The sequence below is a fragment of the Orbicella faveolata genome, unplaced genomic scaffold, assembly GCF_042242905.1.
Source record: "Orbicella faveolata isolate gen_17 unplaced genomic scaffold, um_ofav_v1 contig_27, whole genome shotgun sequence".
Taxonomy (NCBI): Eukaryota; Metazoa; Cnidaria; class Anthozoa; order Scleractinia; family Merulinidae; genus Orbicella; species Orbicella faveolata.
Window position 1 is genome coordinate 6,775,115 of NW_028301555.1, and position 24,450 is coordinate 6,799,564.

At 40.2% G+C, this 24,450-nt stretch overlaps 1 protein-coding gene across 6 annotated transcripts in view; it reads left to right on the plus strand.

Moving 5' to 3' along the window:
- LOC110049507 (obscurin-like) overlaps positions 1-24,450 on the plus strand; it is a 123,825-nt gene that overhangs the window by 24,299 nt on the left and 75,076 nt on the right. For all 6 annotated transcript variants that reach the window (XM_089296659.1, XM_089296657.1, XM_089296658.1 and 3 more), the window contains 27 exons: positions 960-1,313; positions 2,651-2,770; positions 3,364-3,555; positions 4,275-4,529; positions 4,770-4,892; positions 5,151-5,321; positions 5,892-6,065; positions 6,424-6,603; positions 6,989-7,111; positions 7,574-7,765; positions 8,313-8,639; positions 9,054-9,176; positions 9,487-9,678; positions 10,686-11,009; positions 11,353-12,185; positions 12,476-12,833; positions 13,901-13,998; positions 14,167-14,236; positions 14,517-14,606; positions 14,953-15,093; positions 15,423-15,475; positions 15,812-16,062; positions 16,425-16,474; positions 16,743-16,815; positions 17,232-17,516; positions 17,966-18,029; positions 19,044-23,176. In XM_089296659.1, the coding sequence (XP_089152785.1) occupies positions 960-1,313; positions 2,651-2,770; positions 3,364-3,555; positions 4,275-4,529; positions 4,770-4,892; positions 5,151-5,321; positions 5,892-6,065; positions 6,424-6,603; positions 6,989-7,111; positions 7,574-7,765; positions 8,313-8,639; positions 9,054-9,176; positions 9,487-9,678; positions 10,686-11,009; positions 11,353-12,185; positions 12,476-12,833; positions 13,901-13,998; positions 14,167-14,236; positions 14,517-14,606; positions 14,953-15,093; positions 15,423-15,475; positions 15,812-16,062; positions 16,425-16,474; positions 16,743-16,815; positions 17,232-17,516; positions 17,966-18,029; positions 19,044-23,176 (9,349 nt within the window). The remainder of the gene's footprint in view (positions 1-959; positions 1,314-2,650; positions 2,771-3,363; positions 3,556-4,274; positions 4,530-4,769; positions 4,893-5,150; positions 5,322-5,891; positions 6,066-6,423; positions 6,604-6,988; positions 7,112-7,573; positions 7,766-8,312; positions 8,640-9,053; positions 9,177-9,486; positions 9,679-10,685; positions 11,010-11,352; positions 12,186-12,475; positions 12,834-13,900; positions 13,999-14,166; positions 14,237-14,516; positions 14,607-14,952; positions 15,094-15,422; positions 15,476-15,811; positions 16,063-16,424; positions 16,475-16,742; positions 16,816-17,231; positions 17,517-17,965; positions 18,030-19,043; positions 23,177-24,450) is intronic.

Below are 24,450 nucleotides of genomic sequence, written 5' to 3' on the forward strand. Positions count from 1 at the left end.
GGATTTGATATTGTACAGTTATGTCACATGATTATGGTATTGACTTCTTCTACTGTATATACCTACATTATTGTTAACACTTTCCATGACTTCTTACATGATGGTATTACTTCCTATGCACAGTAGGTATGTGTTATAAAAGTGTTGAAGTGAAATTTGATATCATGTAGCACTTTATAGCACTAATTAAATTACATCTCTATCTTTTGGACATTGCTGGCCTTGATTTGCATCGATTATCACTCCTATGCATATGTTCCACACGTACTGTACTTTATAATCATATTAAGGAGCTGTTTATCACTGCACTTTGTTCTAGACTGTGGGTTGTTTTTTAGTAAAAATAAACTGCTTTCTGTTATAGTTTATGCATTTATTTGTTATTGTTGAACTATGGAAATGATTAGCTTTGTTTACTAGTACAGAACTGTACAAGTCAGTTGGCAATGTTGTTAGATAATGATCTTTGACCCATTGAGGGATAATCTGCGTATATCCAATTATTGTGATGGGAAATGTGACACCAAGTATCTTATGGATTAGCTAATACTTAAGACCAGTAGTGGGATGGGATGATGGGTCAACTGAGTTACAAACAAAGAAGCCTTTAAATAATTATTTATGGCTCTGTTGCCTGCAAAATTCCATCTTCTACTTCTCCTCTAGAGATACCAGTTAGTAATATGTGATGGCATCAGCCCATTGCCTTTTAAAATTTGTATTATCCACTCTAAAATATCTTGCGGAAGTGTAGAAACGAAAACTTAAAGCTGATTGCAGAAGGGGAGATGTGGAAGGTACTCATTATGAATTATTTAATTAATTGGTCAGGAGTGTTATGAACCCTGCATGATTATTCCAAGTCATTTTGTCATTAGCCATTATTTTGATGACTTTGATCTTGACTTATTTCATAAGAATTGGAAATATCATTTTGATTTTTATTTGTTTCTGTACAGTTCTCTGGCAAAATTGATGCAACGCAAGATGAAGTCAGTCGTGTTCTCTTAGCGGAAGATGTGACGTCATCATCATCATTACTTCATCAACATCAGGAGCTAAGGAAAAGTGTGTTAGAATTATCGATGCAGACTTTAGCCAAAGGACAAGCGCTACTGGACAAATTACGCGAGGCCAGTGCACATGCTGACATAAACAATAGCCACGCCACAAAAGCAGCATGTTATAGTGTTGAGCGTATTCTAGAAGCACTGCATCATCGACGGCAACAACTTGATGAACAGTGGAAAGAACGGAAAAAGGTTCTGGAGCAGTGTATTAAGAGATGCAAGATTGATGAGGAAATACAAAAGGTGAATTATCCATTTGTGACCTTGTTACATCACTGTGAACTCATTTTGTCAATTTGTTGTTTTCCTAACTCAGAACAACTCAGTAAGAGGAACTAAGTTCATTTTATAAACACCAATGAAATACCAAGTGATCTTTCACGTGAAATCATGGTATCTTCACACGTGAAAATAACATGTTATCTTCTTATGCGAAAAGATCACCAGTGCTATGGTTACATAATATATCATGGCTTTCGCAGCAAAAGTGAAATTGTTTGGTATTTCCTTGGTGTGTATATAATGAATAGAACATTGCACTGGCACTTGGAGATACGAAATTTCTCTCCTTGTGTTAAAAAAAGACTTCACTCGTACGCTGCGCTCACTAGTGAAGTATTTTTCAACACTCGAAGAGAAATTTTGTATCTCTGCATGGCGATGTAATATCTTTTATTTATTACACATTGAACTGATAAAATTTACAAAGATGCACACTTTTGTACCAAAATCAATACAATTACTTGACAGCTGTGAGCTACTTAATTCTCACTTAATGCCCAAGTTGCTAGTGCAGGGAAGGTGCCTACGAGACCTGGGGGCTGCAACCGCAGTCACATCCCCAAGGCACTAGAACACCCGACTGGCCTTCCTAACCAGCAACGAGCCACGAGCCCCCCGCGCCAGGCCCCCTACATGCACCCGTCACACTCAAGCCAGATGGCTCAGTGGAAAAAAAAAATGCTGAAAAGAAGGGGGGGGGGGGGGGGGGGAATAGGGAGAAAATGCTGCGAACTGCTAAACTGTAATTCAATCCACAATGCCACACTAACAGAGCAGCGAACACACTGCAAGCACATGGGATGACGATGCACGTACTAACCAAAAATACCGCTGGAAGATGTCAGCCCCAGGGCTCTCACGACCATATGACCGCTGCAAATGCTACAGAATGCACCAAACGCTAAACAAACGCTAAAAGATGGCCAAAACACTATCAAACGCCTACAAAAAATGCTACTGACCAGACTAACTTCTGGTCATAAACTATGTCAAATTCTATTGAACTATATCAAACGCTACAGAATGCACCAAACGCTAAACAAATGCAAACAGATGGCCAAAACACTAACAACTATATCAAATGCTACAGAATGCACCAAACGCTAAACAAATGTTAACAGATGGCCAAAATACTAACAACCACCTGCAAAAACGCTACTGACCAGACTAGCTCCTGGTCGTTAACTATGTTAAATTTCATTTAACTATATTTAAAAAGACACTTTCCATTCAGGATGGTCAGAAGATCATAATTTTGTTACTGTAACAAGTCAGTTCAATACTGTTTCTTGTAACAGATCACAAAATGGCTGAATGAAGAAGCCGAGGATTATCTTAGCTACCAAGAATATGGAGATTCTGCAGCATCGACACAAGTCCTACTTGATGAACACTCCAAATTTGAGGAAGCTGCACAGGTATTCAGGTTTTTCTTCTCCAGTGACTTAACTGAAGGTGTTCCAATCAGTCCTTTGTACTCTTCACTCTGACCTTGGGTCATGTACCTTTAGATGTCTGAGAGAATTCTAATCTACTATTTCCTAGGTGTTGCCAAAACCTTATGTAGCACAACACAGATATGTACCTCTTTTTCACTACCCCAAAGTGTATCCCGCCTTCTGCTGGTCCCATGAAAAAAGACAAAAACTGTTAGTTCCTTTGAGCACTGCAGCCATCTTTGATTATGATTAGGGTTTGCAAGCGCTTTCATGAGATTTGTTACACCTCGGGTCAAAAGAAAATAATGACGTAACTCAACAACATAACATTCTGGTAGATGTAATTTACATTTTTACAACATGTATATAGATAGGAGGTACATACACTGTAGAGCATATGTGATATACTTAGTACATGTACATACTTTTATTGAAGGGCCACTGCTTAGCATCTGCTCAAGACAAAACTTTCACTGAAATATGCTTGTGTTAATTGCACATTAAAAAATTTAGTGATACATCATAGGTGCCATATTGGTTTGAGCTTTTCTTTCTTCTTTTTTTATCTTCAGGAAAAGGAGGAGGCTGGACAGAGACTTGCACGAGAAACAGAAAAGCTTGTGAACGGCGACTTGTGCGACATGCAGGACACACAGCAAAAAATTACCCAACTACAGACAAATTTGCAGTTGTTCAAACAACGTGTGGAGGATAGAAGGAAACTATTGCTGGAGACAATAGCCTTTTACAAAAACAACTGCAGAGTAAGTGACTATTTAACTTTGATAATACTGTAAGGTCAAACCTTTCTAGTACCAACACAAAATAGGCAGAGCTAAGTCTCTGTATAAGGGAGGTAGACATATTATAGAGGTAGAGATTATATGAAATCAGGTTTCGTTGGGACCCAGTCAACTGTCCATAATAAGGGGATGTCTGTGTTATAGAGGTGTCTGTAAATTATGAGGTGTCCATGACAAGAGACTTGACTGTAATACCTTTATATGGTACTATCGACGAATCAGGCAAATGTTCACACAGGTTGAAAATCACGGAAATTACTTAATGTGAAATTTTACATGCACAAGAGTTCTGTTTTTGTGTGTTTAATTGTTAGCTACTAGTGCTCCGAGGCCCAACATCTTTGTTTAGTTACACACACAAAGTTTGTAAAACTTTTATTTGTCATTAGTAAAGACAGGTTTGGTCCTGGTAAAATGGTGAATTTTTTGCAATCTCCTACATGTGTATGTGTATAACAGAACAGGCCCTGGTTGTAAGTGTTCCCTTGGTCTTGACTGTAACTTGAAGTACTGTAGCTTTTCAGAAATAATGGCAAAGACATATATTACAATCATTAAGAAGAATGTGTAATTTTAAAACCCAGCCAAAGGTACCTGTAGAAACAAGCATCTGATATTTGACGTAAGGATAGTGAAAATGTTTGTGTTGATGTGTAAGCCCTTGATTTCTTTACTTTAAGGCTCTGAGTAAGCTTGATGAAATTGGAGACAAAATCACTGAAGAGAAACTCACAGTGGAAGATCAAAAGGAGCTCTATGGTGCAATCAATGCAGCATCTGCAGCACAGCTTCGAGATGGCAAGATGCTACAAGAGAAACTGGCAGACGGTAAACACCAACCAGTGATAGTAAGAATGTATGAAGAACTGCAAGAACGCAGCACAGCAATGCTCGTCAATGTGGAACCTGATCCTTCTGAGAAGGAGTTGGAAGATGTAAGAGTCTGATCAAAATGTAACTTCTCCTTACAACATCGGTTCAGCTTTAGAGGATAGTTATTATCTTGATGAAGTACCCAATTCTCAGATGTACTCTATCACTGAAAGAAATTTATGGCAATAGGAAGTAAGGATTGTTTTTTTTTTTCTAGCGTAGGATGGGAAGAGGTTTAAATATTTTCTTTTTATTGTGTTGATCAGAGCTTCAAGGCTGACACTGTTCTTTTTCTGATACAGCTCTGTGGATGGGTAAAGAATGTTGGTGAAGACTTTCTTGATCACAATACTGTGATGGGTGATTCTGTTAAAACATCACAGGATTTCTTGTATTCACACCAGGAACTTGATTCAGATAGACAGGTGAGATATTAAATTTGTGAAGCCAATAATTTATAAACTAGTACAATTTTTTCTTTGGGGGGCGGGGGGGGGGGGGGGTGAGGGTAGATGTAAACATGAAAAGAAAGGGGACTTGCTTAAGGACATGGCATGGTGATCCTGTTCAGTCTCCATATAATACACTTTCCCACCAAAAAGAAGAGTTGCACCTCTCTTGAGAATTCTTCAACCTGGTCTTCTACAATTATGCTTGATCATATCTTTGCTATTCATCTGTAGGCACTTGAGGACAAAATAGCCAAAGCTGTTGATGTATCAAATGCACGGTCAAAGACAGACATTGCTAAGGTGCAAGACATGCAGGATCTTTGGAACAGGTTCACTGCTCGACTTGACTACAGGCTGAAGTTGGGGAAAATGTACTTTGATTTCCATCGACATAGACAACTGGTAGGTGCATTTCTAGCAAGACTGGTTATAGTTAGGAAAGAGGAATTCTAGAAAGGTGTACAGTTGGTCTATAATTGTGTATACTGTACATTGCTAATTGATTCAATGAGTCATAGAAGGAAAGACAGGGATGGGTGAGCAGGGATGGTGCAGTGATGAGGGTGCCTGCCTCCCACCAATAAGGCTGGGGTTTGATTCCGGCCCGGTGCCCTATGTAGGTTAAGTTTGTTGTTGGTTCTCGCCTTGCTCTGAGGGTTTGTTTCCAGGTTCTCCGATTTTCCTCCGTCTACAAAACCAACATCTCCAAATTCTTATTCAACCAGGATAGAGGTATTACGTGAAAACCATGTGAGGCTGATATGGCTTCCTCTCTAAATCTTGGAATTTATATATAATTTATTTGTGTATTTAAGACAGCCATCAACTTGCTGGTTGATGCACTTCTGTAGCTGCTTGTCAGAATTAACTTAGAAAGATTTGAATGGATGGTTTTCAATAAGGTGTCCAGTTCGAAGAAAAGCAGACAATCCTACATGTAGTTGCCTCATCTACTCATTGGTTTTTCAACAGCTTTTCAGCAAATTGGAAGAGCTCTCCAGTCAGCTGACAAGTGATGAACCAAAGGAGAACGTGGATGCATCACCAGCAATGCTTGCTCGGCAGGAACAGCTGCAGGATGCTATTCTTTCTGCATCTGGGCAAATGCAGAAGGAGTCACAAGCTCTTCTAGATGAACTGCGAAAAGTAGGTGACATCTGATACTAAGTTAACAACAAAGGGTTCCAAGAGGCTACAATGCAGGTTGTTGACCAGTCAACCATTGTAGAAGTTAGCTTTATGCTCAGCATTGGTTTGCTTTGATTTAGAGTTGTGTCTCTCTAGTTTGTTCTTAAGTTGACCCATTGTTTCCTTTTCCGCTTTTCAATTTTTCCTTCCCACCCTTTGTCCTCTGTCGAACTGCTAATAAGAATACATGTAGTCATTGATGCAGATAAAAATTGAGCAAGGTTGTTGTCTAATCTAACAAAATATTTGTGATAATACAGATTGATCGTTTTATGTATAGTAGTGTTTTTTAAGCCACAACTGTGTTCCTTGTTAGGAGACCAGAGAGGAACATTTGGACAGGGGGGCAGCTGCTGAATGCATACAGACGTTCCTGGCCACTCTGGAAGCCAGGGTCCACAAACTTGGTCAGCTGTGGACTCTAAGAGAAGAACAACTGAACAAGAACAGACAACTGAGTGCTGAGTTTGTACAGTTTGAAAAGGATACTAGAGAGGTAAGTCATCAATTAAAATGTTTCTAGTATGTGCATTCAAATATACTTATAAATTGCTGTTATTGATGTATGGCTTCCTAAATCCATATCTGCAGAGCACTGTACTGTATTTATAACTATTGATAAATGAACGACTGGCTAGTTGACTGACAGGCAACTGACATACAGACAGACAGACAGAGAGACTATAGGCAAATGTGTACTCTGACTGGTGCATAAATGTCTGCTTGATTGACTGACTCTTTGACCCATTGAGTGAGTGACTCACTGACTGACTGTCAGTAACACTGACTAATTGACAGATACGCAGTCAATGTATGTACTTATCAAACCTAAGAATTTCCTTTGCTAAGTCATTGTTGTTCTATTTCTTCTATTACACTAGGTCATCTTGTGGGTCAAAGAACAAAGTGATGCTTTTTTCCCAGTCAAAGTTGACTACAGTTCCCTTCCAGCTGATCCGAGAGAGCTTGAAGGCAAACTGCTAAGGTTCAAAGATGCTGCAAGGGTAAGCTGGAAAAATCTGACCTGTGTTAAATGGATTGCACTTGAAACCAGTGGTAGAGAATCTGTTGTTGACATCAGGAACGTCTGAAATTATTAACCTCCCTTTCTCACACACCATTGGTAGCCATGCCAAGCTGACTGCTGCTGGCTGGCCTTTATTGCAAAATCAAAGCTAATACAAGTAGCATTCTGCTTAAGACTGCAAATAACATAAATCATGCAAGGCTTGTACACTATACTGGTATTGTACAGAAACTTAAAATCTTCAGGTGGGTGGGTGGGAAAGACAGCAATGGCAGATGCAACAGAAACAATTGCCTGCCTCATAGATCACATTACCTATACCCAAACCCCAGCAGTGTGTGAGAAAAGCAGTTTCACTTATTTCGTTTCAATCAGCCATTTCTGTTGACTGCAAAAATCATTGTAATAACAGAAGTCGTCACTTGCTTTTATCCTTCAGCGCACAGATGAAGATGTTCAATCTCATCTCCGTGCAGCAGAGGAGCTCTCAGAGGCAGAGGGTAGTTACAAGGCAGCAATCAGAGTAATCACAGATGAATTACAAATAGCATATCAGAGGTTCAAGACACTCCTGGCAGATTATGAGGTGCTTCTGTCCATGTCGGCAACATTTTACACTAGTGTAGAAAAAGTGAGTTACTCATTCCTTGTTACACATGTGGTTTTACAGCACACATTTGGTATTGATATTTTGAAAGCACTTGCCATAATTTGAGGTCAGACCTGTTCCAGTATCAGATGGTACATAATTAGTAAATGAGCTGTTTATTATGATGGGATTCATTAGTGTTGAAGGCCCTACTGTGTGACCATTGGATTGAAAGTTATTTGATGGTTGTTTTGTCAGGTACTGTTTTCATTTCAATACTTTTCAATTTTGAACTGTGGTGATTTTGGTAGTGAGTGGGTAATGTCAGTCAAAACCCTACTGAAATTATAGCCTAAAGGAGCTCAGTCATGGTATTTTTGGTTATTTTGGCCATATACGAAATTACCTTTAAATTGAAGGAAACCTAAAAATATTTTACTAAAGATAGAAAAACCATAGAGAAGCAAGGATGTTCAAGGATGAAGATCATCGACTCTGATTGCAAATGATGAACTTGAAAAATTTAGGTTAAACTTTTCAAGATGTGAAGACTGTGTAGCTCTAATCTTCACTAAATTTTTCTCTCCAGCTCCTTCAAATGATGGATGACATGACATATGGAATACGAAAACAGCCTCTTCCAAGAGACATAAACAACGCACAGCTTCTCCTTCAGGATCATCTTGCCAACTACCAGACAGTTCAAGACCTTTACAACTTCACCACCGTTAGTGCACAAGATGTCTTGAGTCGAGCTGCCACCTCAGCTGCAGTCTCTGTGTCGCGCGATGAAATCAAGGGTTTCCTTGAGAGGTCAGAAGGGAGGCATGATGAATGGAGAACTCTGTGGGAGCATCATAAAGACAAGCTGCTTGAAAGTGTGCGACTATGTGAATTTGAACAAGCCATCAGTACGGTATGTTCTGAAAGACTTATCAAGTGAATGCAGTGGTTAGACATGTGCACATAGGTGACCCATACAGCCAGACCTCATGTCGGCTTCTGTACCGCATGAAACAACTAGTAGGATCGTTACTCCTCCCGGCTTAAGTGCCACTTATCTCACTCTGCATAACTCTTGCTAGGATGCCCCACAAATGTATGAAAAAGGCATATTTCAGGTCTGTACAAGTCAAAATATATGACCAACATTTTAGCATTACCACCTTCGCCAAATCCTCAGGGTACCACAAACGATCAGGCATTTGATAGTATTTACTACCCGAAAAATTTGCCAGTACCCAAGAAAATTTACTTTGAAAATACTGTTTGTGTAATATGTCTGGTTTTATATCCAGTTCCACACTAAGTATAAATTATATGCTAACAGGTCAACCTGACTATCGAGGAGCACACTCGAGAGCTACTTGCTCTCAACCGGAAGTTTGGTGTCACTTTACTTGACGCTGTTACTCTTCTGCAAGACTCTGATTCATTTCTGGAATCTGTGAAGGTAGGGCTTTGAAGATCACGCTTTCTTATTGTTTATAAATTAGCCAAACTGAATCAAGAATGAGGACTTTTACTGCGATTGTGATTTTTTTAGAGCAGTTTTTAATTGAGTGTCGTAAAACCTAAACCAAACCAGTTACTTTGTATCAATTAGACTACTCAGCAAATCTCAAACTGTGCTAAAACCAAAAACAAAACCAAAACCAAGGTAGTTGCCTGATTACTTTCAACTCTAGTTGAAAATCGCTCCAAATCATTCCATGATAAGTAACCACTTGGATTACAATGTTATAATTTAAATTGTTTGTCAGCCTGCTGATGTAGAAGTTGGCAGACTGGTAGAGGAAGCAGAAAAGTTGAGACAGTTGAATCACCATGATGCTCCTGCCATTATGCGACAAGTGTCTGCAATGGAAGTCCGCTGGCAGAGATTTTTGTCCAGGATGGAGGATCACAGAGCCATGCTGGAGGCATCAATAGAATATCACCAACTTTACGAACAGGTTTGTTACCAAGACAAAAATGATAGTCAGTTGCTCCATCCATCCTTCCATCTGTCCTTCTGGTAAATGTCACCTATGCTCTGAAAGACAAACACTAACCCACCTTTTTGCAACCTGTTTGAAAGTTAAGAGCTTTTGGTCTCAGTTTACTAACTGGTGGATTTCCAAAAACTCTGAGCCAATGACTCTTGATGAAAACAGGATAATATATGGTGTTACCAATGACTTCTCTCATCGACTTGGTTTAAACCTCTGCTTGATTATTGCAAAACACTATATTTACACTGCCTCTAGAAAAGAAGAAGAGTACTACTGGGAAGCTTTCATGGCCATCCTTGCAAGTAAACTTCAAATAGAGAAGCACAAAGCTAAGAAACAGATAAAGTTGTAACGCTTAACAATAAATAGAATATCAAAATGGATATAACAACAAAACCAAAAAAAAAAAAGGAGCCACATTACTGGCCATTGTAGATATTAACTCTATTAGTTTAGAAAAAGGAACCTGTTTTCCGTCTTATTTTCTTTCTCGTACTTATTTCTTCTTGTACTTTTATCTCTTTTTTTTTTTTCCGTAAGTTCTCACTTTTGTTTTTTGTACTCCTATAATTACTTGTAAGTAAGTTATGTACTGTAATGTATTGTTATGTCATAGGTTATTAATAAAACATATTGAAAAAAAAAAAAAAATCTGTCCTTCCGGTCCCGGTTGTTCGAAGGCTGGATAACGCTCTCCAGCGTCCAGGTTGAAAATTGCACTGGTGCTTTGTCTCATGTAGGGCACAAAGAAATGCCCTCTGTTGAAACTTGTACCTTGTATCCGCAATTGGGAGTTCTTCCTATCTCATGCTCCATTAATCCTCTGGTTAACCAGCTCAGTTTTTATACCCACTCCCAGAGGAATCTTGGCAGGTGCAATTAATCCCTATCTGCTATCATCCTAGGAAGCCATCTTGTATGTATTTTATGTAACTGAACTTCTTGAAATCTTCTTTTCTCTTTGGTAGGCATCAGTTTGGATCAGTGACAGTGAGCACTTCTTGAAAACCACGCGAGATGGAGCAAAAAGATGCAAAACAGAGGAAGAAGTCATAGAGCTTCTTGACATGTTAGAAGGCTTTGTCAAGCCAGGCCTCAACAAGCAAGAGGCACGGCTAAAAAAATTGGCTGAACTCTCCGCCAAGCTCACGATGGATGAACCTCGCTCCAGAGCCAAAGATCTCATGTCTAAACAGAATGAGATTACCACCAAATTTGATCTCATGGATAATGACCTATTCCGCTTAGCAGAGAGACTTAGGGAGAGAAAGCAGAGAGGACTACCTCCCAAGGTACAGTAACAGTTTACTTCTTCTAACCTGTATGGGTTGGCAAAAAGATTTGGGTTAGCAAAATGATTTTCGAACCAAACTTAAAGCAAAGGTCAACATGAACCCCGTGTGTTCAAGTTGTTGACCATCGTCGAAATGAGTCATCCTCGGTTTCTGCTGGGTTTCTTGGCATTCATATAGTACTGTAAATTATATTTTGAATCATTATTTAATATGTAGCACAAGTCAAAATCTCACTCGTCAAACTGTACGTGTAAATGTACAGTTCTAGCATTTATCCTTTTGTCATTTTGTAGAGTACAGCTGACGTACAGATTAACTTCATTTCATTGATTTTTATCAGGCGGAAGAAGTAACAGCTGAAAGTGTAGAGGCCTATGAGAAAGAACTTCTGGAATCCACTCCCATCTCAGCAGATTATGAGAAGCCAGTGCGAGTGAATGTCTTGTCATCATTCATTGATGGGGTTCTAGGCAGCAAGAGACCTGGTGATCGGGATGTACTTGAGGAAGTTGGACCAGCCAAGCGTCCACAGGTGTCAGTGCGAGTGAGGTCAGATGCACCAGTGAGCGTAGAAGCTGAACAGAAGATTGAGCCCATCATCAAGTCAGAGATCCAGGGTTGGTTCGAGGGAGGCAAGGCTGTGAAACCAGCTGAGATCCCAGAGCATGAGATACTGGTTCACATAAGTGAAGATACTAAGCGAGAACCTAATCAAATGGCTTTGTCTCCATGGGGTGCAGAAGTGGTGAAGAAAGATGTCACAGTGACTTCGCTTGGACCCTTCGTCAGCAAAGACATTGAAGTTGAAACAGCCCTTCACACGGAAACAGCACCACCATCCTCGTCGGATCAGCTGCAACTCATAAGGAAAAGAGTGTGGAAAACAACAACAAGAGAAACCACAACAAGCATCAAACAAGAGACAAGAACTGAAGTGGAGATGCTGGTTCCAGAAAAACCCGAAATGACGTCAAATCTCTATGTTTTTGGTGCTCTGCCACCTTCTGAGAATCTAAATGTCAATGTGCGGTCCAAGAAAACTGTTGAGAGTGCTCCTGATACCTTGGACAAGACCAGCCCTGAAGAGATTGACAGAGTTGAAGGAGACATGAAAAGAGCAAATGAAAACATCTGTAGGAGGATTGAAGATTCTGTTGCTAGTAGTCGTAGACAGTAAGTACTTCAACCCTCCAGGTTTATTTTTGTTTCAATGGAAATTTAGCGACTGTCTCTCTCTGTCCACAACGTAAATAGCCTTGGTTTGCACGTAAACACTTTTTATTCGATACAGAACGGAACTGAACGAGACGAGACAAGCCGAGATAACAATTTTGCAAACTGGCAACAAAAGTATATTTTGAGAAAACGTCTACTAAAGTAGCGTGAGATTTCTGGCCAGCGTAACAGCTATAGCTTGAAATTCTTAATGCTTTACAATTAATTTGTTTATTCTCTTACTCTAGAATGCAACCCCCAAAACATGTTGAGCTTCTCATTCCACAACATGCTGGTTCAGTTCTGATCTTCACACCACCAGGGACCCCACGAAGGGGGTCTGCCCCATGCGTTGATTCAAGTCAGCTACCAAATGGCCACCCAGCTGATGAAGATCAACCTAGGGTCGAGTCTGAGGTGCACCTCATGACCACACCCAAGGACTTCAACTTTGATGCAGTGGAACTAACACTCCCATATCCTTATATGAATGGGGAAGCCCCTGACTTGGACAAAGAAGCTGAGCTGCAAAAGATGAATGCCATCACTGATAAGTTGATTGAAAGTGAAGAAAAATATGTGGATGACTTGAGATCCCTTGCTGAGGTATGGAGTTGGATTATTGAAATTAAGGTCATTCCACTGAAATAGAACCTGCACCGAGATTTTTGTGAAACTTTGCGTATTGATTGTTTATATTATAGGAACTTAAATTTTGAAATAAAAATGAGGGGTCCCCATGTTCGTTTAGGAACAACAGCACCTTGTTTATACCCATATAAATCCTTATAATAGTACCATGATTGTAGTCACGATTGTTTGCTAAATTCACGTTTCCGACGATTGCTTTTTGTTCTACACTGAGAATTGGTCCATATATATTTAACACAGAGAAATTTATTACTCAATTCAAAACAACAGGAAAAAAAATGGTAGGTCACCATACTCGTTTGCGAGAAAGTGACGATTTACCTCGATGGTGAGGTCCAGCTGTAAAGAAAAAGCCGCCATTTTTTAATGCGCGCGCGCTAATCACGCGTGAAATTATGCGCACTAGGGATGCGCAATGCAATACTGGGGAATGACCTTAATGCCTTCTATTTCAGGACATTTTCCCCCTCATTCTGAGCAGGTTCTATTCTCATACCCTTTCTTCTTGTATCTACAGAGATGAAGGGGTTGATGCTTTGGAAAAAGGACCGATTGTTTATATAATGCCTTTATAGAGCGATCTTTGCTGACGTCATTGTTTACATTTTTCCTCATCAACATACGACTTTGCACAGAGGAGGCATCACCTAGACACAAATTGACTACAAACAGCTAAGGAGCTTGTGAAACTTAGTAATTTGGCTCTTTTGGGGGTAATATTCGAGGAGAAATTCGCTTTCAAAAACAGCAAAATTTCTAGGTGGCAAAAGCGCTAATGAGCTCATATATTCTTTGTAAAAACGTGAGTTTTTAAACCCGCATCGTACAAAAGCATTCAATAGATCAGGCTCAAATTCCTTGGGACAGTTAATCGTGCTGTACCCTTTCAATATTCAGAACTAATGTTTTTGTGGCTCCATCAGAAACTGTATTACTTATGCTAATGAGGCAAATGTTGTAAACAAAGATTCTCCTATGAGAGCATAGATTGAGACCCATATATTTCCATGTATATCTCGCAGGATTATATCTATCAGCTACCCAAAGCTCCACCTGAGGTGGCGGACAATAAAGACACCATCTTCATCAATTCAGAGGACATCTTCTTCTTCCACAAAGTGTAAGTTAATCCCATCTGCGTTAATTGTGCAACTGTTGAAACTAACGTCACCTCAAAGACAAGACTTGATTTATTTTTTTTTATGGCTGTTAGTTTCAAACAGTTGGTAGAATATCTTGTTCTTCGAATTGTGGATATCATGACGGATGTGTATTTGGTTATTTGCAGGATCTTTTGTGAGGAGCTGGCTAAGTGTAAAGGAAATCCTTCAGAAGTTGGCAGGGTCTTCAAGAAAAGGGTATGTTCGCTCTTAAGTTTATTGAAGAGTAAAATGTCGGGTTTGTCAGTTTACAGGTATGTCACAGAGAAAAAAATTTTCCCTATATTTTTAGATCCGTTGCTGGTGACAAACCACTATGTTAAAATGCCGTCGTGGTTTGTCTTAACAAATGCAAACTGTTCATTGCATGTTAGATGTGTAGTCCAGAGTTAGAGCTTTTCAAAGTCATTCATTACACTTTTGTATAGATCTGGTATGAAAAGAGCCTTCTCTGATAAATGCATTTCTGTATTTAAAGGAACATGAGCTTGACAGATATATAACCTTCTGTGATGGAAAAGGGGACTCGGACAGCTTTTTAGAATCTCAACCAAAAGACTTCTTCGAGGTGGGTTTGGAAGTATTACAGTAGTTTTGTTACTATTCCACGTTTAAACTAAAACCATACACTTGGTTGGTTGTGTATTATGTCTGGATTTGCCATCATATGAGAATTCCAGATTTAACCAGAAGGATGGAAACTGGAGATAATTAAGACTTCCTTAAAATATTATTTCTTGCCTGGTAGAGACTCTGCACATGTAATGTACATGGCGTGGTTGATAGGTTCGCGTTTTACTTCTACTTTTCGTTACTATGAAAATTTATTACCTGCAGCTGAACAAGGAATAAGGATTAGTATTAGACAAGTATTTTTCAGTTATTATTTTTAACTATCCTTTTCAACGTTGCAGAAGTGTGAGGCAGAGGGTCCTTCTCGTCCTGTTGATGAACTTCTGGATCGCCCTGTTGAACGTATTTTAGAATACAGATCATATCTCGGTGATCTTCTGGATTGTGGACGAAAGGCTGGGGTTGATACAGATGACCTCGAGGTACTATATGCAATTAAGGAGAATTTTTCTACACCCGTTTAATCAAAGAATCTGTTATTCACTTTGTGGCTCGTCTTTAAAGACTGGTCAGTCCAACGAACAAGTACCAGTTTGTTTCTTGCCCCCTGGCCCTGAGACTAGACTTATTATTGGCTTTTGGCAAGTGGTCCATACAATACCGTGCTCCCAAGTCTAACTATCCATCAAAAGAGGGTCCTTATGATCTATAGTCAGTCACTGGATTATGCTAAATACAGTAAGTAGCAGAAATGTAGACACCTGTACCTACCCGCATCAAATGTCATGATTGGAAGCTTTTGTCTTTGCAGGCTGGCAAAGAAGTTGTTGATCGTCTTTGTGCAGAAATTCGTCAGAAGACCCAGTAAGTATTTGACATAATTGTTTGAAAGTTGGCGACCCCACGACGGCATCGTATGTATGTTCAAAGACCTTAAGTCGTAGTCTGTTGTGTGGTATCCTGTGTAGAACCAGTATCCCAGCGATGGGGAGCTGCAACCCCTCTAGTCTACGGTGCGCGTGGTAGAGAAAACAGAGTTAAGTGTCAGCAGTTTGTGGACCACTTGGCCTCGAAGGTTTACGCCTGATTTAATTCTACACAGCCCTTGTTACAGAGAACATTGTAAGCTGTAGGCAAGCCTGTTGATGGACCCCAAAGAGCTTTACTTCTAAATTAGTGTTCAATATTACTTAATTTCAGGTTTGAGATCCTTGTTCCTGGCACCCCAAAAGAGGTTGAGTTCTACGTGGCATTAGAGGATTATCGAGATGACCATAACAACATATTGCTTCGGAAGGAAGAGACTGTAGTGGTGCTAGATCGACTGTCACGCCCTGGGATGTACAAGGTGGTCAGGCTGCTAGCAGATGGCTCCAAGGACAATGAAATCTGGGTACCATCAGCAGTGCTACAGCGAAAGAAGTCCACAGCAGAAATCATTATGCCTGCTGGTAATGCCTGGTTTCTTCACAATTTTTTACAAGCCTAGAGTGACAAATTCAAAATCGTCAATCATGTTATGCAACCATTCAACTATTGAGTAGTATCGTGGTAAATGCGGTGTAACTTCATACTAAATTTTAAGTCTGCAACAGAACCCTAGTTTATGACCATTCATATGAAAGCTGTCGAGCAGTTTTGTTATGTTATACTGAATATTATGCTGTAAAAGATTGTTCTAACTTAAATCTGTGTGGTTGGGGTTAGATTGTGTTTGCTGTTTGATTATTTGTGGGCTAAGTAACCTTAGGAAGTGAAACGATTTCCCTGTAGAAACGTTTTGAGAGTTTTTGTCTTACTTCCTTCTATTTAGAGTACACCGTTAAGCTGAAGTCAAAGCCTGGATCCAAAGTGCCTGATGAAGTATGAACTTAAATAGCTCTACATAGTTTTAATCAACCCAACGTGAGGTCCAGGATTGGAAATATTTGCTAAGTTCTTTTGTTTCTGTACGTAATCAGTGAAGTGGTAGAGATAAACTTATTGACAGGGAAATAATGTTATGTACTTGTATGAGGTCGATATTTGTACATGTACATCTCGACCTCACGCTCGGCCTAAAGATTTGGACATATTTAGTTACACGTATAGTATCTGTCTACTAGTACTTATGTCTCTTTTTCGTGTCAAGATTTCAGAAATTGTCGTCCCTGCTCCTGAAAAAGAAATTGTTGTAGAAACAGAGCCTGTACAGTTGGCATCAGGTATGTCTTGATTTTAATTCAGTTGAACATTCTCGTACCAGAACTTTATCAGCAAGTATAGGTAACGAGAAAAGGCTTTTTATGAATTCAATGTTCTGCAGAAAAGATTGACGCCGGATATTATACATCATGGTTTTCCACACTGCAATTCCTCTCCATCTTATCTTGTTACTTAGTAGAATTGGTGAGAAAAAATACGTTAATTGTTGAATTTCCTATAATTTTTGTACATTTTTGTGTCTCTTGAAATTGTGATAGAGTTCATGGAAGAGTTATCTGACAGCTCTTCAGTTGCAAGTTATGCACAAATGTGTCGTAAGTGAACACAAATCAAGCGAATCACTTCAAAATACTTTGTGTTAAAATGCAGGGACTTATTCGGCAAAGCTTAAACATAGATCCTTATCATTTTGCAGCCCCGGTAGCGCCAGTGTTTACCATGCCATTGGCAAATCAGAAAGCCAAGGAGGGCCAGCCAACACAGCTAGATGCCCGTGTGTCTGGTGTTCCAGAGCCGGAGGTAGCATGGATGAAGGATGATCATCCGGTCAGAACAGGGGAGCGCATCCATGCCGAGAAGGAGGGTGATTTGCATAGCTTGAAAATATCGGAAGTCGATATCGAAGATGAGGGAACATACATGTGCCAGGCCAGAAACACCGCAGGAACAGCAACGTCCATGGCAGACCTAAATGTTGAATGTAAGTAGATCAAAATGTCAGACCGCATTGCTGCAGTACCATGACTTATGACTTCTTCCTACTTTAACCAGAGTTTACGAATTCGCAGATCTCATTGGTTCTTTCGTCACTCACTGCTTGCTAATCTTAGTCTGTAAAGGTGCTATTGCAGTAAGAGTATAATCCGTGTATTTTGATTTCTAGATGAGGAAGGCATGATTGTAGATGCAATATTCATTCACAGAAAACGTTCATTTCTTCAAAAATTGTCAAGTCTTAGTCAACTATAACTACAACAAGTAATGTTGACCTCGTAAACACTGTCTTTTTACCTGCTGAATGCCAATTTACATGTCCCCAGATTGAGCTTTTGGTACTGTATTGTATCTGAACAATATAATTGAAGACTTTAAGACTTTCAGAAGAAGTGGATTTGGTTCTTGACAACTTTTTCCTTTATTTTGATACAGCTGGTGAATCAGAGGGAGAACCAGATGTTGATGAGCCACAAACTGACAGATCTGTTATAAGAATGTAAGAACTTCTTTTATAATCACAGCAAATGAACACACACTCATGTAGCACAAAGCCACTATTAATAATAGATGTTGAAATTAAACATAGCTATCTTGATGCACCAAAGCCAGATTAAGTTTTCCGACGGATACTTAGGTTAAGGTGGCCGAACACAGTTTTCGCGCGCGCTTTTGCTGATGCAATTCAGCGCGCGCACAAGGATTGCAAAAACAAACATGCCGTCAACAGAGCGATCATTTTATTTACTCAACACCCGCACTATCTGCGCTATTTTTCTCTATTATTGAACGCAGTATATTGATGGCTTTAGTCTTTTATTACAAAGATATGTTAGAAAGGTAACGACGCAAAAAACCCAGCAATTCTCAGCTTTTTCTTTGTTACCGAAAGAACCCAGTTAAATGCAGCGCATGCGCAGTTGCTGGAAAAATTGAGACCGATTGCTTTTGCAGAAACATGCCGATTTCTAACGATCCAGTCGTTAGAATTTCAAGAAATTTGGCAAAACAATAGTTCAGAAACCACGTGAATGATTTATCGCAAAAAATTTGAATTTTGACATAGGGAATTTTTAATAATACAGAACATGCAGTGAAAACGGTTAACGGCGAATTACGAAAACCGCCTATGTCAAAATTTTATTAGAACATTGTTGACAGAAGGGATTTAATGTCAATTCGTAGTGGGCAAATGATGAAAAAAATCTAACGACTGAATTTTTTTTAAATAAACAAAAACAATTTTTTAAGCCTTGTTTTTAACCAGCCCCGTTGCCATGGCAACAGCACACACCTTAGCCAAAATGCGATAATAAACCCTTCTGTGGTTAACCTTGACGCTTTTAAAAAACGGGCGCCAAAGCATAAATAGCTTAAAAGTAATGGTGAATTAGGCATAGGCTCTTGAAAACTGTGTTCGGCCACCTTAATGCCAGTATAGACATAAGAGGATACGATACTCTGTGCTAGACGTCTGTTAATTAACGGGGTTTGCCATATTTGTTTTCTACAGAGACCCAAATCAAGAACCACAGGCGGTCACTTTAACTCTTGATGGACAAGGTGGGACTCTCTTTGCTCCCATTCAAGTTCAGCTTCCTCAACCAGGTGACAGCAGTGCACCTGAGATTTATTTGATGACTGAAAGTAAGCCAACAACGCGTCGACGGTCCATTCCTCCTGAATTTTCCTCTGAACTTGAAGACAAAACAATAGAGGAAGGAGATTCAGTGGAAATGCAGATCTTTGTTACCGGTACACCTCCACCTGAAGTAGTTTGGTACAAAGATGAACAACCAATTACAATTTATCCACACAGACGTTTCTATGCAACAAGAGAGAATGAAATTTGTAGCTTAGAGATCAAGGATGCACGCTGTAGTGATCAAGGAAAATACACATGCAGAGCTAAAAACACTGCTGGAGAGGTCAAAAAGTCCTGCGATCTAACTGTGAAACAAGTTACTCCAACAAGCCCTCCCGCTTTTGTCAAAAATTTGAAGGATGTATACATCGTCGAAGGATCTTGCACTCGCTTTGATGTGAAAGTCACAGGTATGCCCGAACCCAATGTAAGCTGGTACAAAGATGGACGGCCAGTTAAAGAAGACAAGCATCTGGAACTCGTCCATGATGAAGACACTTCTGCTTTAATTCTCATGTACGGCAAACTGGAAGATGCAGGTGATTATATATGCAAGGCTTCCAATGAGGCTGGAGACGCCCAGTCATCAGCACATCTTCACATATCACCCCTTCAAATACCAGCCAAATTTGCATCGCAGTTAGAAACTGTCGAAGTGTCCGAGGGGGAGCCATTGAAGTTAAAGTGTACAGTGGTTGGAAAACCAGATCCCAACATAACTTGGTTCAAGGATCAACAGCAAGTCCAGGAAAGTGACAGGATCAAATTGAAGGTGACATCTGATAACACTTGTATCTTAAACATACCCAAGTCAGACATGGATGATGAAGGAACATACACATGCTCGGCGACTAATTCTGCTGGAAAAGATACTACTTCAGCCAAAGTGACAATCAATGGCGAGGGTAAAGTTCCAGAGTTTACCAAAGTCCTAGAGAATACTGAAATACCAGATGGAAGTCCTGTTCGGTTAGAAGTTAGAGTTCAAGGAAAGCCAACACCTTTTGTAGAGTGGCTCAAGGGTACCAAGCTGTTAAAATCAGGGCCACGGTTTGAAACACAAACAACTGGAAATACACACACCTTTGTTATAACACACTGTAGAGATGATGATGGTGGTATATATACTTGTAAGGCGAGGAACAAGTTTGGGACAGCCTCTTGTGAAACAACACTGGTTGTTGCAGAGGACACTGTACCACCAAGGTTTACAAAGAAACTTTATGACTCCACAGCAGATGCTGGCAACACTGTTGAGTTTTCTGTCAAGTACATTGGCAGCCCAGAACCAAAGGTGAAATGGTTTTTGGATGACGAGGAAGTTTCTGAAGATGATGAAGGTATGGACATTGAGACCGAGCCTGGTTCATCCTTGCTTGTGCTAGAAGACATAGCACCAAATGACTCCGGCCAGTACAAATGCATCATAACCAATATAGCAGGCAAAGCAGTTACAAGTGCGCAGCTCAAAGTTGTTGATGAAGGTGTGAAGGCAGTGCCCACCACGACAGAGCAAGTTCTTGAGGCTGTGCCTCCAGCAATAGAAAAAGAGCCAAGTGGTAAAGCGCCGGTATTTCTCAAAGAATTGACCAATGTTCACGTTGTTGAAGGAGATGCAGTTCGGTTGGAAGTATTAGTTGATGGGATGCCTAGGCCAGCTGTGCAGTGGTTTGTTGAAAATGACTTTGTGGAAGAAGATGAGCATACCCATATCATTCAAGAGGGAAACATGCACGCCTTGGTTATTGATGGTACAGTGTTGGATGATGAAGCGGAGTACAAGTGTGTGGCCAAGAACTCATTTGGAGAGGTAGAATGTATTGCTGAACTTCTAGTTGATGAAATTACGACCAAACCGGAGTTTTTAAAAGAACTGAAGCCAGTGGAAGTTGAAGAGGGTAGTGATGTAGAGTTCGAAGTGCAAGTGCAAGGAAATCCAGAACCAGATGTTTCATGGTTTAGAAACAATGTACTCATTGAACCTGGTGACAGATATGAAGAAAAGAAAGTTGAAGACGCACACAGATTGATCATCCATGAAACAACACCAAAGGATTCTGGTGAAGTCAAATGCCAGGCTAAAAATGATGTTGGTAGAGTTCACAGTGTTGCACAACTTGTTGTCAAACCAGCAAAGAAACAAGAGGAAGTAGCAGATGAAGGGAAAACAAGTGATGACATTGAAGAAATCTCTGTATCTCATACTGTTGATGTACAACGTGAGGTACCCCTTGAAGCTGTGCTTGGTGTTCCAAAGGAGGAAAAGTCACTTGTTCCACCAGAAATTGCAAAAGGCTTAGAAGATCTTACCGTAACAGAGGGTGACACGGCACGTTTCGAGGTGGAAATTTCTGGCAACCCTACACCTGATGTCGAGTGGTTTAACAGTGATGCAAAGATTGAAGGAAACGAAGAGACTCTGTTGGAGTCCGAAGGCAACATTCATAGGCTTGTTTTGATGGATGTTCTGCCAGAGGATGAAGGAGACTACATGGTTACTGCCACAAATGAAGTAGGTAAAGTGTCATGCACAGGAAAGCTGTCTGTTCAAGAGAAGATTAAAAAGCCCTCGTTCTTGGAGGTTCTCAGAGACATCGAAGTGACTGAAAATACGGATGTGCGATTGGAGGTTCGAGTTCAAGGCACAGAACCTGATATTGACTGGTACAAGAATGGTGTTGTGATTGAGGAGGCAACATCTAGAACTGAGTTTGTTGAGAATGAAGAGAGAGGAAGTTATGCTTATCTTATTTATGGTGCCACAACAGACGATCAGGCTACCTATCGATGCACAGCAGTAAACGAGGCAGGCGAAGTATCATGTGAAGGACAATTGACAGTACGAGAAAATGTCATTCCACCGAGGTTCCTTCAGCGTCTTGAAGATAAAAAGGTTGTCGAAGGGTCTGATGTAGACTTCGAGGTCGAGGTCAGTGGAAGACCCAAACCAACCCTGAAGTGGCTTAAAGATGACAGCGACGTTGCCCCTGATGATCATATTCAAATAGACACTGAAGGCCGCATTCATACATTGTCAGTAACTCCGTCTAGATTAGGAGATGGTGGGAAATACAGCTGTGTTGCTTCTAACAGTGGTGGTAGGGATTCTTGTTCTGCTAATCTTGAAGTTGAGAAGGAAATGCGTGCACCAGAATTTGTTGTCCAGCCTCAAGGAGTACAGATTGTGGAGGGAGGCCAAGCTAGATTTGAAGCAGTCGTTTCTGGCCTCCCAGAACCAGAAATTGAGTGGTTTAAAGATGGAAAGCTTGTTCGGGAAAGCTATCGTTTTAAATTGGAATTTGATGGAAACAGGTCTGTTCTCACAGTGAAGGATGCAAAACAAACGGATGACGGAGAATTCACTTGCACAGCAACTAACAAGGTTGGGAAGGTTTCTTGCACCATAGAACTAGTTGTCGATGAGGCAGTTGTTGCTCCCGAATTCCTGAAGAGAATGAACAATATCGAGTTATATAAAGGAGATTTGGTACGATTTGATGTCCGTGTGTCTGGTACACCTCAGCCAGATATGAAGTGGCTTAAGAATGACACAGCTTTGGAAGGAGAACTACGCTATGAATTCCTCTCAGATGATGATATGCATTCCCTGGAGTTGACCAATTGCCTTCTGTCTGATGCTGGGACATACCGTTGCATTGCTGCAAACGAAGCTGGTCAGGCATCTTGCAGCGCTGAACTTACTGTCATGGAAAAACCCACGCCTCCTGTATTCACAGACGAGCCTTCATTTCCAAATATGATCGAAGATGGTGGTGATATTTTGTTGGAGGCCACTGTAAGTGGCAAGCCTACACCAACTGTAGAATGGGTCAAGGATGATGCAACTGTGAAGAACAGTAGCCATTTTAACATCAAAGCAGAGGATGACAAACACACATTGACCATTGTTGGCGCTGGCCCTGCTGATTCTGGTGCTTACAAATGTATAGCAAATAACCCAGGCGGAACATCTACAAGGACATTTAACGTCAACATCGAGGGTGAGAATTTTGATTTATTTCTTGGTAAAATATTTTTGACTGAAATCTGTTGTAGGAAAATAACAGTCTTATCAAGGTTCTAACACCGTTAATGCTTTATACTGGTCCTCCTATGTATGCGGTTAGTGGAATAACGTATTCTATTCGGTCATTCGTGTTTAAAAGCTTGCTTACAGTCACTGTACAATCACTGTTTATAAATGTCCTGTCAGAACCCTGTTGAGTAATGATTAGTGTGTGTGTGTGTACGATAATAGAAATATTTGCGTCAAGGCTTACAGAATGAAACTGCAATTGTGTTTGCTGTTGTTAAACTATACTTGGCCGTAACGGACCGTAGAGTTCTTAAAGTAGCGACCCTCTGTTATGATCACTGTAAATTTTTTTCATCAATCCTTTTTTCTGATTCCTTTCACCAATGACACTTTATAACATTTGTATTTTATTGCAATCAACTGACTCTCATAGGGTAGCCGTTTAAGCTTCCTAAAAGTAGTGACCCCGCGATAGTTGTAACGCTACGAAAACGTCGATGGAAAAGGATGCAAAATCCGAAATTAGCGAGGGTGGTTAGTTTCGGAACTTTACGGTGTTTGCAATAAAATTTAGTTTTGCTAAACTAGGGTTTTTATTTTTAGCGTACGTCATTCACGCGCGTATTGTTTTAGTGAAGTTACTCAAGTGAGACAGACCTAAAATAATCACATTATCTTGATGATACGGTAACTGGCGAGTATGTGTTATTATTGAGTGAACCATCACGTGTGTCAACTAATGCTCAGTGCTCAGTTTATTGTACATCGTACATTCTACTAACTGCTCTAATGCAATCTCTCACTCAAGCTACCCAATCCTGAACTCATCTATTGTGGGTGAAACTTGCTTATCTACTATTATGCTGGTGTTGGTGGTGATTTTACTAACTTAGAGAACGTCGTGTACCTCAACTTCTGCTTTGTTCATTGCGCATTGTAGTGATTACTCTGAGGTAGTCTCTTAAATAAGTTAACCAGACGTAAACTTATTTATTGCGGTTAAAACTCTCTACACTGTAACTGGTGCTGATGGCTGTTTTATCCTAACTAATGCTTGTTATCCAGTTCATTGTACATCCTGTACTGCACTTGCTGCCCTGATGCAATGACTGAAGTACATGTAGGCTACTCCGACTTAAATCGTCTGTTATGGAGTACATGTGCTGATAATCTAACTGGTGTTGGTAACAATTAAGGGCATCTTTGGGTATCTTAACAACTACTATTCAGTTCATCGTT